Source organism: Pogona vitticeps, chromosome 2, assembly GCF_051106095.1.
Source record: "Pogona vitticeps strain Pit_001003342236 chromosome 2, PviZW2.1, whole genome shotgun sequence".
In the NCBI taxonomy this organism is placed as follows: Eukaryota; Metazoa; Chordata; class Lepidosauria; order Squamata; family Agamidae; genus Pogona; species Pogona vitticeps.
The window spans coordinates 84997801-85016437 of NC_135784.1; the positions used below are offsets into that span (position 1 = coordinate 84997801).

The 18637-nt window shown below is 41.1% G+C and overlaps 1 protein-coding gene across 1 annotated transcript; it reads right to left on the minus strand.

Moving 5' to 3' along the window:
• Window positions 1–322: 322 nt before the first annotated feature.
• LOC110077165 (C-terminal-binding protein 2) lies at window positions 323–18579 on the minus strand. The gene is made up of 9 exons (XM_020789946.3): window positions 18122–18579; window positions 14056–14210; window positions 13330–13474; window positions 11868–12074; window positions 10726–10940; window positions 6903–7033; window positions 6650–6777; window positions 5729–5849; window positions 323–5253 (listed from the first exon to the last, which is right to left on the minus strand). The coding sequence occupies exons 1-9, from the start codon at window positions 18168–18170 to the stop codon at window positions 5082–5084; spliced, it is 1323 nt and encodes a 440-aa protein (XP_020645605.1). The 5' UTR covers window positions 18171–18579; the 3' UTR covers window positions 323–5081.
• Between the last annotated feature and the right edge of the window lie 58 nt (window positions 18580–18637).

Here is an 18637-nt window from a genome sequence, read left to right on the forward strand (position 1 = left end):
TAGGGGTTTTTTTGTCAACAACAAGAGAAAATATATTTAAAAGATATTTTGAAATAGAGTAGTTTAAAGTACTCATTCTCCATGATATTATTTATAACACACAGCACACTGGAATTTGGGGAATATCTTAAATATGAGGATTTTAATATTCAGACCACATCGTTAATTATGACATGAATTTACCCCAATCATTTGACCCCTGCTTACTATATGCCTCTTAAAGAAAATAAACAAACAGTATTCTAGCTGCACAAAAGGACAAATGTTTATTGTGTTATAGATTCCATCCCTACTAATAAAAAACCACTGTGAAATAAGGAGATTGATGTCACCATAAAGGAAATATTTATTAAAATATATTCAAGAAATTGTCAAACTTCTAACAAAAGCCAGGAGAAAGTTGAAGGGAGAAACAACTGTACAGGAAACATTATTGGAAATGCTTTTACATGCTTTATTGTTTAAGTTTCACAGTTTAGTTATTGTCTACAAAAATATATTTCTGAAACTCTGAGTCCTCTATAAAAAAAAGCTGGTCAGCAACAGCAAACTTGACAAGTAGAATATACCTTAGGACAGAGTGAGCTCCTCCTGCAGATTAGCTTGGTATGACCCAGGACACTCTTGCCTCAACATTAGGAAAAATACGTTCTTTGGGATTACGCTCCACATTAATTCAGAAGGAAGGCAATTTAAACATGAGTTTTAATTTCACCCATTCCTTTCCTCCCCCAGCATGCAAAAAACATGGAGCAAAAAGTTGCACATTATACATATGAGAAAGGGGTTCCTGAATGAACATTAGGTGTCAGGAGAGAATCTGATGTTAGTATTTATACCTATGATTCACCCCTTTCTGTGGCAACTGCTGTTGATTATTGTTCTAACCAACAATACACATGTGCAACTGGAGCACTTTTATCAGCACCCGGCCAGTCCTGCTTTCTGGAACAGAAGCTTGATTAGCTAGAGTCTCTGGCTGCTCAAAGTAATGTGTCCTAATCTGAATGCTCAAAGTAATGCCACTCTGCTAATTTTGAAGTAATTTTAATTCTCAAATGGAGGTCTGGATAATACTGGTTGTTTTCAAAGGTTTAAGGCTTGAACCATGCTCTATCAGCATTCAGAGACTAACACAACCCTACCACTGATGGATATATATTCCTTGTATGGCAAGCAGCATGGTTTCTAGAAAACAAGAAGCTCAGTGCTAGCCAGCTATCATCCCTATCTCTCCTCTTGTGGAGACTTTACCTGATAAATCATTAGAGGTATTCATGTGTAAAAAATATCTTGCTTACTAATACACGGCTGCCACCTTTAATTAAGTGCATCTTACACTATCCCTGAACAGGCAAGATAACAGAGTCTGGGCACTCCCACAGTTGGGACCTGATTTAGAAATCTTATAAACAGAAGACAGGAATTGCCAACAGCAAGTTGAGGAAAAGAAACTGCTGATATACTGTACTCTGCTTGTAATACAATATGACACAGGGGAATCACTGTCCTGATTCTATAAAGAAGGAACACTCAAATTATGGGTTGCCCACATAGAAGAGGCAGTTATCAAGCCAATGGAGTTAGCTGGTTTGTAATAGGCCACTAATACACCAACATCTCCAAGAGGGGCTGGTGCCCTGGCTAGTAAGAGGAGAGACATTATATCGGAGGAAATACATATTCTGTATAATTCCGTAAAGTTCAAGAAACTAAAAGGGCCTAAGGGCCCTATAGAACTCTCGGCTCCTCCTCCATAACTACCACTTCCTACCCTTTGTCTTTCTACTCCAATCTCCATGTCCTTCATACTGTGCACTTCCTTGCCCCCTCAGTCATAGTACAGCATCCCAAATATAATGAAAATATATTGGAAGTAGAAATACATGCATACTTATGTTATTTATTATAAATCAGCTTTGTGGCAACTTAAAGACTGATAGATTTATTATGGTATGTTTTGTGGAGCAGAGTCACCTTTGCCACATGTTAAATTGGTAGGTTTTGTACCTGGCAATTAAGAATTACAGTTCTTGCACATAACAAAGTCAACACTGGTCTACAACAGCTTATACCTTAATAACTGCATCTGTCTCTGACATGCCACAATACGCTTGTATTTACTGTAATATATTAACACAGCTATCTCTCTGGATATTATTCAGTGGCTAGAATCCTCTTACATACTTAAGCTGGTGTTAACTCCAACCATGTAAATTTTATCAATGAACTTCCATGAATTTAAAACTTAGCACTTGTTTTCCTTATCATGTGCCAAGTCATCCAACAGCTGTGTAACAAGAAAAGCTAGCACTAACTTGTAGCAATTCACTGTTGACATTTATGCTACTGTAGTTACACTGGCAGGTGTAAGTAAAAGGATTCTGGGCATTATGTGTCAAAACATGGATGCAGTGGAATAGAATTTGACAGAAAATATACAAAGCCCTGAACTGCCCACAGGAGCAACACCTGATGATATGACTATCTAGGATGAATAAAAAGTGTGTTAAATACTTTGTAGATGGGACTTCTGTTAAATAAATAGACTGCGAAGGGCAATATATGCAGCCCATTCATAGCCAGAAAGTTTACTCACTAGAGAATACAGCTTTTCAAGGGTTTATGAAGACATAATAGAATGCTGGGCCTCAAATTGGGGCTAACAGCTCAGCAGCAGGCCATGGGACATCAAGCTGTGTTTCCCCTCTCAGATTCATCCCTTCTGCCCTTTATACCTTGATTTAGAGCTACATCTGACCAATACTACTCCCAACCAATAGTTTTTTGCAACAGTCTAAACCTAATTTTGGAATGGGGGCATACAGGAAAGTCATAACACAAGAAGAAGGTATGGAACGGAGGCAATCCTTTAACTCCTAAGAGTCCAACGTGTTATATGCCTGCACCAGCACAAATGGCTCATGATTATAGAGTTTAGGATAGTTACAGCAGATTAGTACAAATATTAATTTAAAAAAAATTGTTGTTGCTTTTGTGTCAAACTAAAGCACTTCAGAGCTGGAGGCTTCATTCAAAGGCTCACCCCCCTCTTTCTGCCACACTTAGCACTAACATTGGTTAGAGCACTTCCCCCATGCACATACTGCTAAAAACCCTGAGCAACCCAAGAGGTATGTGAATTTTAAACACATAGTCATAATCATCCAAGAGACTATAAAGCTATTGTGCCTCCCCAACTACCAGAGCCTACACTACACCAAACACTTCCAACTCACATTCTAACAAAAGCACACACTATCAGGGAACCATATACCACCTCAAGGAAAGAACGAAATTGGTTCTCAACACATTCTCAACTGGCAGGCACACAACCTAAGGGATCATGTGCCTGCAAGTTAGCCCTTGCCATTGAAAAAAAATCCTGCAACATTTGCAAAACACTTCAGAAAACAATGGGAAGCCCGAGAACAGGCTAGCCTTTTAACAAGATCAGTTGTAAATACCATTCCCTCTAAGCTGCATGTGCACATGCAGTGCTGGATCAAGGTCACAAAACCAAGCCAGTGTTGCCACCTATTTGCTTCTGGTTGAGACCAGAAGCTTGCAAACATAGGACAGAGCTCATGCCCGGCATTCCAGAAAGTTAGAGGGAATGTTGGTTGTAAATCATACCTAAGCTGGGGTTTCTATGTTACCCAACTGGAATTTTTATCTGGAAAAACCAAGGGAAAGATAGATTTCTATTAGAGCAAAGACTTCCCATTTTTCACTCCCAAAGTTCACCTCTCAAGCTGTATTCTGAAGCAGTCTTCATTAAAAACCATAGTTGTTGCATGGCCACGAAGTTCTGTGGTGTCCAAGTGACATGACGAAGCTGTCTTCCAGCAAGAGAAAATACTTGGTTTCACAATGAAATATATGCTGCTTGAACAATGTACCAGGGAATGATAAATTTATCCTCCATAAAAGACAATTTATAGAGATTAAATGCCTCATTTACAACAATCAAGGCAGAAAAACTTTAGAAATTGGCACAGAATAGGCCACCTATATAATTTCAAGAAAAATATCTGCAGGGTATTCAAGAGTGAGTTTTGCTGGGCTTTGTTTGTTGCGAGATAAGGACTCAATTCAGAAAAAAAATGTCTGAAGTAAGGAATATGAAGATTCAGCACATACACCTGGGATATTTCGCACTAGACAACAGAGGGAATAATCCTAGGTTCAGCTTTAGATGTGTGTTAAAGAGACGGCTCAAAGACACTTAGGTCATAAGTTAAATTCTAAAATTTAAGCATAATCATCTTCTTGTAAGCAAAGTTGCACTATTATGAGAACAAAGAGCAGACATTTATGCAACCTAAAGCCTTGAGTTCGGAAACTTCGACCCCTCTATGTAGGGCTGAGTGTTCATTCCCTGAGCTGGGCCCAAATTTCAGCTGAATCTTCCTTCTCATAATTTTAGAAGCATCTTGCTGTCAAGAAAAGTCAACTGATTCTTCGTACATGTTTTGAACACAAATCAGAAACCAGGCAAAATTTCAAATTTCCCTGGCTTTCGTTATTACCTAATCTCAGCCTACTGGTAGCAAGTAATCCACCAACCACATCAATTTAACAGCACGTAGGCAGAGTTCAAAGTAGCAGGTCCTCATCAATGAGCAAGGACAGTCCGTATGCACAGCCTCCTTCCCAACCCAGTTACAGTGTTCTTTGTCACTTGGTACCTGAGACTTAGCTCTCTTCAACCTAAGAAGCCACATTTTAAAAAATCCACACCAGCTTCGGAATGACTGGTGTTTTCAGTGTTCAGCCAGGTACTTCTCTTCTCCATAGCACACAGTGGAGGCACATGCACAAGAACTTGCTTGTTAAAAACTAAATGTTATCAAGAGGACTATTTCATTGCCTCCAGACAAGGAAAGAGATTTACCAAGAAATTTCAACTAAATCTGTTATAAAATACCTGTTTAAAGGCAAGAGCTAGAATTTGCCAACAATGAAATGCATTCTCCTGTCCAGTGTGAACAGGAAACAGTTCATGGGGTCACAATATGTCCTAAAAACAGGAGAGTTCCCCTGTTTTCTTATGAGGGACAAAATGAAAAACAGAGATGCTACTGGTCAGTGGAGATTTCTCTGTCTGGCTCCAACTTGCTTGACTCTCCTGGAGAAGGAGTATGTGGTGCAGAATGAGACACGGAGGGAATGCCATGAGCAGCTACAATCCCCTCTACTGGTGGTTCTGGCAGCCCCGGATTTGCTACTCCCACTACTCCTGGAGGAAATCTGTCACAAAAAGAAAACACACAGTGATTACAGGCCACTTTGGTGAGCATGCCCTTCACAATTTCACTGCCAACACTTCCTAACATGGTAGGCAATTCCTTCTGAAAACATGCAGTGAAGACTGATGCAAAATGACATGAGCATCTCAACCAGCCTTAGCTAGTCACCCTCCTTCAAGTAACCAGGTTTGTTCTTAGTGCTAGAGTTTGCAAGTTACAATCAATACAGGTGCACCTCTACCTAGGAACCCCTCTGAAGCATTGTTCTGAAGCCCTTTGGTTCATTTTCATAGGTGCTCAAGAATGAATATCTATTAGCAAAGTGCTATTTTATTTCTGTGCAGAGTTTGCTGTTAAATGTAAGATACACGAACAAGCTAGATAAAACCTCGCAAAAAGGGCTTCAGAAAACACAGGATATAGACATGAAACTGATTCAAGCAAAAAGCTATTGATAAAAATGCATCATGCCGCACCTGTAAGCTGCAGCTCCATTAAGCTCTGGATGTACAGCTGCCGGATCAATACTGGACCACTGAGCTGCTAAAAGTAAGTACTCCTTATTAACACAGTTCCTCAAAGAATCAGGTATGTGACCTATAGCGAGGGGGAAATGCAGAAGCAGATTATGTCAGTGTTAAAATGTATTTTCATCCTGAAAACAAGGGAAAGGTCCTCTAACTGCCTCCCTAATTTTAACAGACGAATGTAAGAAAAATCCACACAGCATTATAGACCTCTTCTATATATAGTCTTAATGGTGCAAATATAAGAGATGGTTTCTCCTTTCCTCTCCAAGGAGGAAAATTCATGAGAAAGAATTCCCTAAATCGCAACCTCTAGGCACCTAGTGATGTTCAATACAAATACTGTTAAGAAACAGCTTTTAAAAAGCTAACTATACATACGTTTGAGCACATATACTCAGAATATTAGGATAAAAGGACAAACTATAAATCAAATTGGGGCGGGTCCCAAGACCTTCCCTACCCCAATTCCTCAGGAATCTTGACATGATTTTTAAAGCTTACGATATCACCCATGCAGGCAATCTTTTGTAAAAAAGACTTAAGTTTAAAAGTGCATTTTCAAGCTTAACTGCTGCATGTATGTGTGCCTCTATGACAGAGTGTATGTACACATATGAAAGCATTAATGAGAAAGAGGAAGACAGAATAGATTCATATTATGTGACCCAACCTCTGCTGGCACACAGCCCCTGGACACCTTTTGTGTTTATCAGTGATACACCATGTTATCAATACCTTACAGAAGCCCAGGCCTGAAAAGGATAACCCACCCTTTGCCTAAGAAGTAACTGCTGTTCTATCTCCACTAATAAATCAGTCCCAGGGAAGCAATCTCAGAAGCAACTGCAGAGCTGTCTTCTTGATTACCTGTGATGGCTCTTCGGATCTCCTTAGCCGCATCCTCTCTAGACTCAATGGAAGCCTGTTCACTATACCAGGCTGTGTGAGGAGTACAGATCACATTAGGAGCATCTTTTAAGGGCCCATTTGCAAAGCTGTGATGTAGAGAAACAGGTATGTTTTTTATTATAATCCCCAGCAGCCTTAAGACCCAGAGAAGTGTCCTATTTTTAAGAAATTCAGAAGGGCAGTGTTAGCAGGGTAACAGTGCAATTGTTACCTGAAGGGCTCTGACTCATGCACATCCAATGCTGCCCCTCTGATCCTTCCCTCTTTTAGGGCTTGAGCAAGAGCCTTCTCTTCGACCAGTCCCCCACGAGCTGTATTCACCAAAAAGCAGCCCTGACGCATCTGGAGGGAAAAATACAGAGGCTACTGATCTGTTAATAATTTCCTTGAGTCCAACTAACACACTGGGGCAGCTGCCAGAGACACTGAAATAGTTAACATGGCCATGAGATAACAGGAGGAAATAAGAGTGCAGCTTTATTACAATTCTCTCACATAAAGTAATGGAAAGAATACCCAATATACCCACATCTGGGGCTCAAACAAGTCCAGAAGACTGACACAAATCTTAAACAGAAGAAAACACGAAAGGCTGAGGAAAACCTCCCATACAATGTCTTTTTAAAAGGTCCCAGATAGCTTAGTATCAATTATGGCAGCCAAATAAAATTTCCCACTCTTCCAATTTCACCAGTCACATTTCATATGTGAGTAAGGCATAAAAAGGTTTTGCTGCCAACGAAGAATTATGTTTTCTGGAGACATGCAGAAGTGTGATTGTCCTTTAAAAAAAAAAAAAAGGTGTGATGAACCTGCATGCCTTGTTTACATGTTACATAGCAGATTCTGCCAGTGTGGCAACAGACTCGGTAGTCGGAATATTGGTGTCTGTAAGAGTTTTACAGTAAATTACTCAGAATACTCATCAAAGATTAAGATAGAAAGTATGGCACTCCCGGACGTACCATATTTTTTTCGTGTATAAAACACTTTTTCCTAAAATAATTGAAGGAAAAACTGAGGGTCGTTTTATAATCGGAAGTAAAGAGGGGAAAGGGGTCAAAGTGCTTTGATCCCTGTTTCCCCCTCCACGTTTTGGAAAGCGATTCCTGCTTTCCCCTCTACATTTTCATTGCAAAAAAGCAGCTTTCCCCCTCCAGGTTTTGCAAAGAAAATGGAGTGGGAAAGCGATTCCTACTTTCCCCCTACATTTTCTTTTTTTAATTTCCAAAATGAAAACAAACACAAACATGCAAAATACTTGCTAATACAATCTAAACCACAGTGCTCCCCCATACCTACTGGACCCTTTGGACCAATACTTTTAATACGAACCTCCTTTCCAAAATTGAATTTGTTGTTTAGAGGTTTCCCCTTTCCTTTCACTAATACAAATTCAACAAATCTACCCCAAATAGCATAAAAACATTGGAACTTGTTTTCCCTCTTTTCATCTTAAGTTCAGTAGTCAATTTATCATTTAATGCAATGTCCCATACTTCATTATACCAATCTTCTAATTTAATATCATTTTTATCTTTCCAGAATCTAGCTATTAATAGTCTAGCACTTGTCATAAAATTGGAAATCAATTCCTTTGAGCAATAATCAAGTTCTATTGTATCAAAAATTGACAAAGCAATTTTAAAACTGAATTTGATATCTTTTCCAAATATACCACATATTTCCATAAAAATCAGTTTCCAAAATTTCTGAATCCATTTACTCTCCCACCACATATGATAATACATGCCAATTTCTTCTTCAGATTTCCAACAGGCCTTAGAATAGTCTGAATTTATTATATTCAATTTCACCGGATCATATACCACCTTAAACTAATTATAATTTTTCCCTTTATTCTTACCAACAAAATGTTTGCAACGAAAATGTAGGGGGAAAGCAGAAATCGCTTTCCTCTTGCATTTTCTTTGCAAAACGTGGAGGGGGAAAGATGGTTTTTGCAAGGAAAACTTAAGGGGAAAGCAGAAATCGCTTTCCCCCTCCACTTTCTTACAAAGAAATAAATTTTGATTTAGAAAAGTGGGGGGAGTTTTATACATGGCAACATCTTATACATGGAGAAACACGGTACCTAAAATCGGGGTAGAAAGTGATTAATATCAGCCCCTGCTCCCTATAAAACTGTGGCACAAAGGAGATGCAATAGTGGATGGAGTGTCCAGTTCTGGGACTCTGAGCCAAAAGTAATAGGAATAACAGTAATATATGTTTCTATCCCACCTGAAAGTTATGCAGTCTCAGGATTCAAAAGGTTTTTTGCTTGGTATCAGTATTAAATTTTGCTTCCAGTCTCAGACTGTACTTAGGGTCATCCATGCAACTGTCCAAATGGATTACCTGAAATGTGAGAAGGGGCCATGGAGACCTCTTCTAAATCCTGTTACCACCATCCCACCCCAACCCACCTATTAAGAATGGGCTCAAGCTACAGGAAGCCAGATTAAGGCTGTATGTAAGGACAAACTTCTTAACTGTTAGGGCAGTACGACTATGGAACCAATTATCTCAGGAAATAGCGAGCAGTCTAAGGTTGGAGGCATTCAAGAGAAAATCAGACAACCATCTGTCAGATCTGGTTTGATTTGGATTCTTGCACTGAGAAAGAGGCTGGGCTCAATGGCCTTACAGGCCTCTTCCAACAAAATTTATACATCTATGAACTGTCACATGTGAACTACCTATCCCCTTTCAAAGACCAACAAAATGGAGGAAAACACAGACCACCAATGAGAGAAAGATGGAGAGAGCACTGCCACAGTATATGTAAGATGAGCATGAGGGTTAGGGAAAACAGACTGGACTTAGGCTGCAGAACTAAGCCACAACTTTTCTTCACTATTTTTGACGGAGAAGAAGTGCAGTGACAGGAAAAGCCATACCTTTGAATCTCCTTTATGCCACACAGTTTCATACTGAACAGAAGATGTCTCTAGCTAAATCCTAGACAAGAATCAAGGTAAGTGTAATAGCCCAGCACTGTCAGTGACTCCAACAAGGAAAAAGGGCCATTTTGGTCAATAGGAACACAACCAAACCCAAAATCCACAAGCAGGAAAATACTTTTCTTGGGATCTACAATCACAAAATATGCAAGTTTTTGAGCTCTCCAGAAATCTTATATGGAAAAAACAATGAGGGAAAAGTGTCCTTTTTTTCTTTTGCCTACCTCTAGATTTTGAATGCTGCAATCTCAGTGACTTCACTTCTGACTTCCTTTTAAACAATAGAAAAACCAATATCTAAAGCTATCTAAACTAAGCAGGACACTAGGCACTTGAAGCTGTAACTATCTAAAGCAACAGATGACAACATTTGGTCCTCCCAAATGTTGTGGACTGCAAACCCCAGAAGCCCCAGTCAGCATGGCCAATGGTTAAAAACAGTGGGAGTTGGAGTGAAAGAAGGCAAAGGACAAAAGCAGAAGAGATATGGCATCTTTCAGTTCAGCCCAAATCAAGTTTTTTCTCTATAGAAACTGCCCATGATGGATGGACTCAACATCTGAACCACTGGATAGCACCACGTAATAAGAAGTGTGAATGGAAGCCCATATAAGAAAAGCAAAGTCCACAGTTAAATAAGTGAATATCCAATATACTATAAAACAACAGATCCTAATGACAGACTGAATTAAATTACCCAACTGTGGAAACCAGGTGCAAAAATATTAACTGTTTCCCTTTTTGATTTCAAGGCATGCAGTGCTTGTACACAATGTATCAAAGTTGCATGCATGCCAAAATCACAAACTGAAACCTCTAATCCGTGGCAGTCTGCCCTTGCCAATGATGTCATAACCACTGTACAGACAGATTCCATCCCCAACAGAATTTTGGCCAAGGAAATTCTTACATGCAGACAGGACCCACACATTTAATTGTTAGAGACACTCTCCTATATTCCACAGAAAGCTACATGGCACAAATGCAAGCATGAAATTGACATCATCCCAGCTTTCAAGAAACCTTCACAAAAGCAACATGTATTCCAACCATACTGCAAGGTTGCACCTGTTTAATAGTGAAGTCGTTGATGAGGTGATGATTGTGCTCGTTTAGACTGCAGTGCAACGTGATACAGTCACTGTGCATGAGCAGATCTTGCAGAGTGGCCATCCGCTGCAGTCCCAGGGAACGCTCCACTCCATCAGGTAGATATGGATCATAGAAAACCACATTGAAGCCAAACGGTTTCGCACGCAAGGCAACTGCTTGCCCAACTCGACCTTAGAGAAAAGAAACAGGTTCATCGGAATTAAGTTCTGCTGTGGATATCCTGCTTTGTCAAGGGGCTGGAATCATTCACATCTTCCAGACAGTCTTTCCCAGGAAACTTGCCCTACCAGCATACCATAAAAATAGTTATTGTTCAGTGGACTGGTACAGGTTCTTTGCAAGCACTGTATGGAAGCCTAACCAAAACAATGTTCCAAAAGCTGTTAGAAATTTCAATGTTATCTAAACATTTTTGGGACAGCAATAAAGGAAAAATTAGTACAAACATCTACTCAGTTGGGTTGCCTTTTATATTATATGAAACACACATGTATGCTATAGCTCTTGCCAAACATCTGAAGGCCCTGAGGTCATTGAAAGCATATATGTCTTGCACAAAAAATGTTTCTGACATTTTCAGCTAAAAGACTTCAGCCTGTAAGAACCTCTGCCAAAGACCTCAAAGAAATACCACCAATCACAGCAGTAAGTAAATGAACAACCTATGGAGTTATTTCTCCCCAGTCTCTCTCCGTGATTAGGACCAAAACTGAGCCAAATAACAAGCAGAACAGAGAAAAACATAAAGCTATCAGAACCGTTGTTCAGCATCTAACACCTAATTTTTGCAATTTTTCAATATAACTGTCAGTCTTCAGAGGCAACATCTGCTTATCCCCTCCAGTTTGATGGTCAATCCCCAGACTCCAAAGACACCCACTGGGTATGCTGGCTGGGGGATTGTGGGAGCTGTAGTCAAAAAGGCAACTTTACCATGCTCTGTCTACCTTACAAATGACAAGCAATGCCTTGCTGATTGCCACACAAAGCAAATGCCATACATGAGAGGATGAGAGAAACTGCTAGGCTCCCAAATTGACCATTCAGATAATTAAGGCCAAGTAGCCAAGTCTTTCTAAATACTAGCCACTTCTTACCAAGACCAATGATGCCCAAGGTCTCGCCACGGATACGCACAGCACCCCCAGCGACTTCTCTTATCTGTTCCATACTTGAGGCTCTGTTTCCTTCCCGCATGGCCTGGTGAAGCCAGGTAACCCGCCGATAAAGATTAAGGATGTGGCAGAGGGTAGAATCAGCTGTCTCTTCCACGGAAGATGAAGGGATGTTGCACACTGCAATGCCTGGAGAGAAAGGTTTTTTTTAAAAAAAGAAGACTAATATTATTGTCAAATAATCCTTCAACATAGAACAAGAATAAAAAGAAAAAAGCCAACATTCCGAGCCAATGAAAACAATTCACTGCCCACGTGATAATAACAATTCACTTTTTTAATGCCAACCCAATCATGCAGAACAAGGGTGGAAATCTTTTTGTGTTGTTGCTGATTAAAGCACTCCCCTTACAAGTAATCTGCAAGGGCCACATACCAGTGATGAGTGGCACTATTTCCTCTCTGTCTTTCAGATGCCCATTCTCTGTCTGTCTCCTGCTCCCCCCATGCCCAGCAGGCTGCCAGGAAGGGAACATTGTTCGTGCTAGATATCTGATCAGTTGCGGAAGGCTTGAGAATCAGCATGGAATGTGCTCACATAACTGGTCTATATAGCTCAATCCTTCTTTATCGCAGCAAGCCGAAGTGGTAGAACCCCTGAACATTTAAATATTGCAGCAGTAGCCATGTTTGCAGTAAATTGCCTAATTTCAACACAAGGGTGAAATGAACAACAAAAAACCAACACTCTATAATCAACTTCGTATGACAACTGTGTATACACTGAACAAGACTATAACATTTAAGGAAATCAGGGAAAACCTTTAGGCCAAGCTTTCACATCAGTCTAGAAAAGCAGGTGAACTGCTGGCTGCTTCAAAAAAATCTATACATGTATAGATTACTCTTATGTTTGCTTTGTTAACTGTTTATTCTGTAGACTGAAAAACTATTAGTTTAGTCTACTTTTTCAATTAAGTGACACTGAGCCACCACATACTTGTGCGAAAGTAATTTCAAAAAAGATCAAAGAAACAGGATTAAAGATTTGGGCTATCACTTTTTAAACTAAGGCAGCAACCAGTATAACAGGTCTGAAGAAACCAATCATGGGGGAGATAAGTGCTGTTACATGTGCAAACTGCATGAGTTTCAAATCCCATTGTGCAACCTATTTTTAAAATTCACTTCTCTACTCCTGAAATAGGAATATTTGCCTGAATCCACAGGGCTCATGAGAGCAACACAGCAAAAAGAACAGTGGTGTGGTTGGCATGTTTACCTATCCTCATTATAGTAAGCATTCTTCTGGGGACTTTTAAGCATCTGGTTGACTTCCAATTTAGACCTAGCAAACTTAAAAGAGGGAATGGGTAATTATTATTTACTCTATGAATTCACACATTATCTAACCTGCTCCCCCTCCCCACGAGGATCACCATACCCAATTCTGCAGCTGACTTGATATCCACATTGTCATAGCCACTGCCAATTCGCACAATGACCCGAAGAGCTTTGAACTTCTCTAGATCTTGGCGTGACAAGGTAATGGTATGGTACATCAGAGCCCCAACAGCTTCATTTAGCACCTATGGGAAAACAGAACAACAGAATAATGCTTACTCAACAGCAAAAGAGCTAGTCAGATCAGGATTTTGCTAACCAATTTTATTTCTCCTCCGCAGCAAATACCCCCCTCCACGCTAGTGAATGGTCCAGTCCTGTCCCAGAGTCCCAGTACACACATTTCTTCCCTGAAACTCTATGAAATACAGAACACTCAGGGAAGGGAAGGTTTCCTTTTCCTCTTTGCAAAGTGTCTGAAAAGACAGAAACAATGCTGCATTTCTTTTACAAAAGTATCATCCTCCCGTTCTTCCAGATCCTCCCAAGTTAATGACAAATTCAAGAGAGAGGTTTCTTTCCACTGGACTTTTGCAGAAGACAGAAACAATTAACATGACCCATGCCTCATGCAAAATCACAGCATGGTGAAGATAAAAACGGGAGTTCATAGTGGGCTTTGGCAGAATTTGCAGGAGAAAGAAGGTTAGAGGCAAGTACAATAATTCTCAGCTATGAAAGCAAAAGCTAAATTTGAAGGTTCCTGAATTAGATCTCCAGTTGTTCATTAGAATTGGAGATTCTCCCTTTGTTTTGGTGCACTTACCTTTTCATGAATTTCCTGAGTTGACTGTGCATCACAGAAAGCCACAGTTGCTACGTCCTTCAGGATAGGCATCTCTACAGTACAGTCCCTGCCATCAAGAAGGGCAACCAATGGACGGGCTGGCATTGGGCCATTACCAATGGGAGGCCTTATACCTAAAGAAAAAGCCCACAACTTGAATTAGCTCCCAATATACCAAAGAAATATGTATACTGGTCCTAAAGCAGTAACGGTCAGACTGATAGAGAGAACAAACAGCATCTTAATCATAAGGGCCGGGAAGAGCCATAGCTCATTAGTAAACCACATACTTTTCATCTCAAAGTGATCATGTTCAATTCCTCCAATGGTCACTTACACCTATAAAAATACCCACCTTTTGTGTTTATCAGTGATACACCATGTTATCAATACCTTACAGAATTTATATACAATAGATACTTGTGGTGTATTGCTTCTAGAAAAATCTCGTATTTAAAATTTTAGATGCTTGCTTTAACTCAAAATGCTGTTCAAGATTTCATTCTGCTGTTCTAAATATACATTATTCTTTCTTTCAAAAGTAATAAAATTACTGAAAGTCTTCGAGAATACAAAAGTACCGTACTTTGAAAAATTATCTGACTGAGTTTTCATGGGTCTCCCACTATTTTTCTATCAATTTCTCTGAAAGTATAACAATCTGTTGTTACATCTATAGGGATTTTCGAATATTCTGCTATTTCCAGTCACACTCCTGCCACCTCAAAGATAAGTAATTCTTTGTACAGGAAGTGGTTATTATAATTAGAACATATAGAATGAAGAACTCCCTTTGTAGTCATCGTACTTTCTCATTTGTTATTTTACAGATTGAGGGAATCTGAGGAAAGCATTTGAGGACTAGCAGAAAGAATTCTGCCTAAAATCTTCAACAGCTGATGCCAATCAGGGTAAATGCAACTAAGCTAGTACTAAAGCAACTTCCTCTGCTGCTTTCAAAATTATAGTTTTTAGACATGCAGAGACTCCCATTAAGAGTTAAACTCTATTCCTGTAGGGAAACATTGTCTGAATCAGTGATGGATCATTAGAGCACAAACAGACTGGTGAACTACCCTTAACAGTTCTGAAGTTTGGCAGTTCATATACTTTTTAAAATCAAAACCATGTATTCATTAATGACAACCCATTTACACAAGCAGGCAGCTTGGGAGTTACATGTAGAAAAATAAAAATGGAAGAGGCACTACTAGATTTACTAGTACGGAAAGAGAAAAAGAGACATACAAGCATAACGGGCATATTATTTATCACTGCAAAGTTATACAGATCAAGATTATCTAAACCACTGGTTCTTAACCTTGGGTTACTCTGGAGTTTTGGACTGCAACTCCCAAAAGCCTTCCCCACCAACTGTGCTGGCTGGGGTTTCTGGGAGTTGCAGTTCAAAAACATCCGAGTAACAAAGGTTAAGAACCACTGATCTAAACCATCTCATTACAAGTGTCCCTCAAAGAAGAATAAACTTCCCTCATATTAAAACAAAAACTAACAAACAAACAAAAACTGGCTGGACAGCTTAGAGCTTTAGGTGTCTGGCTGTGGAGCCGGAGGTTGGGATTTCAATTCCCCACTGTGCATTCCAAAAGAGCCAGTCTATGTGGCCACGGGCAAGATGCATAGCCCAGGGGTACCCGGAGAAGGAGGAAATGGTAAATCATTTCCAAGTACTTTCTACCTAGAAAACCCTGAAAAGGGTTGCCATACGTCAGAACTGATTTAATGACACACAATTATTATATAGCCAAAAATCCTAAGCCATTTAAACAGGAGCAAAGATCAACAGATTTTTTGACTGCGCTCACTGGCTAACCAAACATATGTGTTCCCCGGGGATCTTTCTAAAGCATGAAAGTAGGGTAGCTCATCCTGACAACTCTAAGCTTAGACCTGTAGACAGGGAACAAAACCAGCTCAGAATGCTAAGCGAGAAAGCAGAGGCAGCCCCCCCCCCCAATGCCTGTGCCTCCCATCTGGCTAGACATGGGAAACAGAGTTGCTTCAGCTGCTCTGCCTCTTTTAACAAGACAAAGCACAGAGGATGTGTATCCCTGCTCCACCTCCACAAGACATGAAGGTACATGAGCTCACAAATGGAAAGATGGTGCCTTGGGCTCATCTCATGCACCAGATCCTGGCCTTCACCATGGCTAAAGAGCGAGCAAGATGATCAGCCTTTCCATGGGAATAAATCCCAGTGAATTTAGCAGGACTTACCATACTACCTGACGAGCAGAAAAAGAAAAAACCAAGTGCAGGGCATGTTGCAATGCAAGGTAAAGACAATCTGTATGGCAGTGCTCAGTCTTCTCCCATCCAAATGAATAGAAAACTGAAAATGCTATAGAAACAAAACACTTCTAAAATCATTATGTAGCCACCTGCCTCCCTACTTAGAGGGAGGAGGTGTGTGAGGCTCTTGTCATCACAAAACCAGAATTACTACAAAGATGTGAGAATCTAAACACTCTGTTTTTTGAATCAGTCACAACAAACTGGAAAGAAGTGAGAAGGGAGACACCTGCACCCACAATTTCCTGTGCCTCCCACAGATATTAAATAGATCTTGGATTACTTGTATAGTAGCATCAGACAACAGGCCACTATACCCATGGCAGATCCTTCAAAGCTCCCCTCTTATGAGCATCCTAATTAGAAACTACGCTCAATTAGTTAGACAATCATTGTGTGACAAGAAATCAGCATATCAAAGAACAGCTGAGCTAGTAAGACAACCCTTTTCTTTCAATTCTTTCTACTTGAAGGTACCCACATCTTTGCTGATGAACATTTAATTTCTTCTTTTCTATAATTTTTCAACATCTCTCTCTAAAATATCCTTGCAGATTCCACTTAACCCAGAAAAAAATAAGGACAAGCCTCTGTGGCCTAGTGGATATAGTGATAGAACAGAACTCAGATAGGTAGATGTATCTTGATGGAACATAATACACACTTCAAGATAAGTAGTTTGCCAAATTCATGTTCATTACCATTTCACATCATTGAACCTGGAGCCGCACCAATATCCACAAAGAGTATGCTCAGCTAAGAAATACAGTAATGTAATGAGGATCGTTATGATGTAAGGTGAGAAAAAAAGAGGGTCTCAAGGTAGCATTTAGACCCCAGGCTTCTCTCAGCCTCAAAAAGTATCTGTCAGTAATGTTTTTTGTTTTTGGTGAAAACTTAATATTGCCTACTCATTACTAGATTTTTGAAACATCTACCAGAAAGATGAATAGTCTCTGGAAGTGTCCAAAATCATGTTTCTGGAAATGCAAATTGAGAATCCCTGAGAAGGCACAAGTCACAAACTAGGGTTTCTAGTGGCCACTCATACACTTTTTGTTTTTTGTTTTTTTATACCTATATTGACTCTGCCAAGATTCAAATTACCAACTTCTCTTTGCTCCGCCTGGCCACCTCAGCTATTTCCACCCGATTATGGAAACTTTTTGTGGAACTGACGTTCTCTACAAGTCACTCTGTGCATTCCAGAAAGGCTTAAACTTCTCTCCTACCCTTGAATGTACTCTCCTCCGAAGATCTACGCACATTTTTCTGCTGTAATTTAGATCCGACTGTTCGGGTCCAGCTCTTAATTCATCAGTCGCTCCCACTCTCAAGATTGTTCTCTCCCGCCATCTGCAAACAGTGGCCTCAAACGGTCCCGGAGCCAGACTACCGAAGTAGGGCATCTTAATAAACCCTCTCGGCCATCTGAATAATTATGCCCGACAGGAAACAAGCGGGCAACGGGCGGCGTTTAGAAGCGAGGGCGCGCCTGGCCCTTCCGTCGGCTAGCTTATACTGTGCATCTTAAGCGTGAGGACCCATTTTGAAACAGTCCTATGGTCCAAGGCTTGCAAACTCCCGCAACCCCCCTCCACACACACACACACACGCGCACGCACAACCCCCGTTGACAAAACCTTCTGCCTTTGCAGGGAGATCCTCCGGCCGCCAGCCCGCCGAATCCCCCCCCCACGCCCACCCTTTCACCTCAGCTCGGGGCTTTTACCTTCGCAAATGCGGTCCAGTCTCTGGCGCTTCACTTTGTGCCTGTCCATGGGACACACCGAGATGGGCCCGGGAAACTCTCTCTCGAACCCCGACGGGGAGGGAGGGAGGGAGGGGCGAACTTAGCCCAGCCCGGTTCGGAGAAGAGAACGGAGGGCGCACGGGCCGGAGCCGCTGCCTGCGGGAAAGGACGCTGCGGGCGGGGAGGCCAGGCCGGCTCGGCGGATGTGCGCGAGAGAACCTGCCTGCCTGCCTTCCTCCTAGCTCTTCCCTGTCGCCGCGCGGCCCTCCCTCCGCCACCGGCCTCCAGAAAGGAAGCGGAAGGGCTGGCCTCCGTCCGCGGAGAGCGAGGCTCCCATCCAGCCCGGAGTGAGAGAGGCCGCGCCACACCAGCGAGTAGAGGGCGGCTAGAGCGGCCAGAACAGCCGGGACCATGCCGCTCTCCTTTTCTCTCCCGCTCTCCTCCACGGCCGTCGCTTCATTTCCGGTGTACGTCATTTATTCAGCGGAAGCAGGA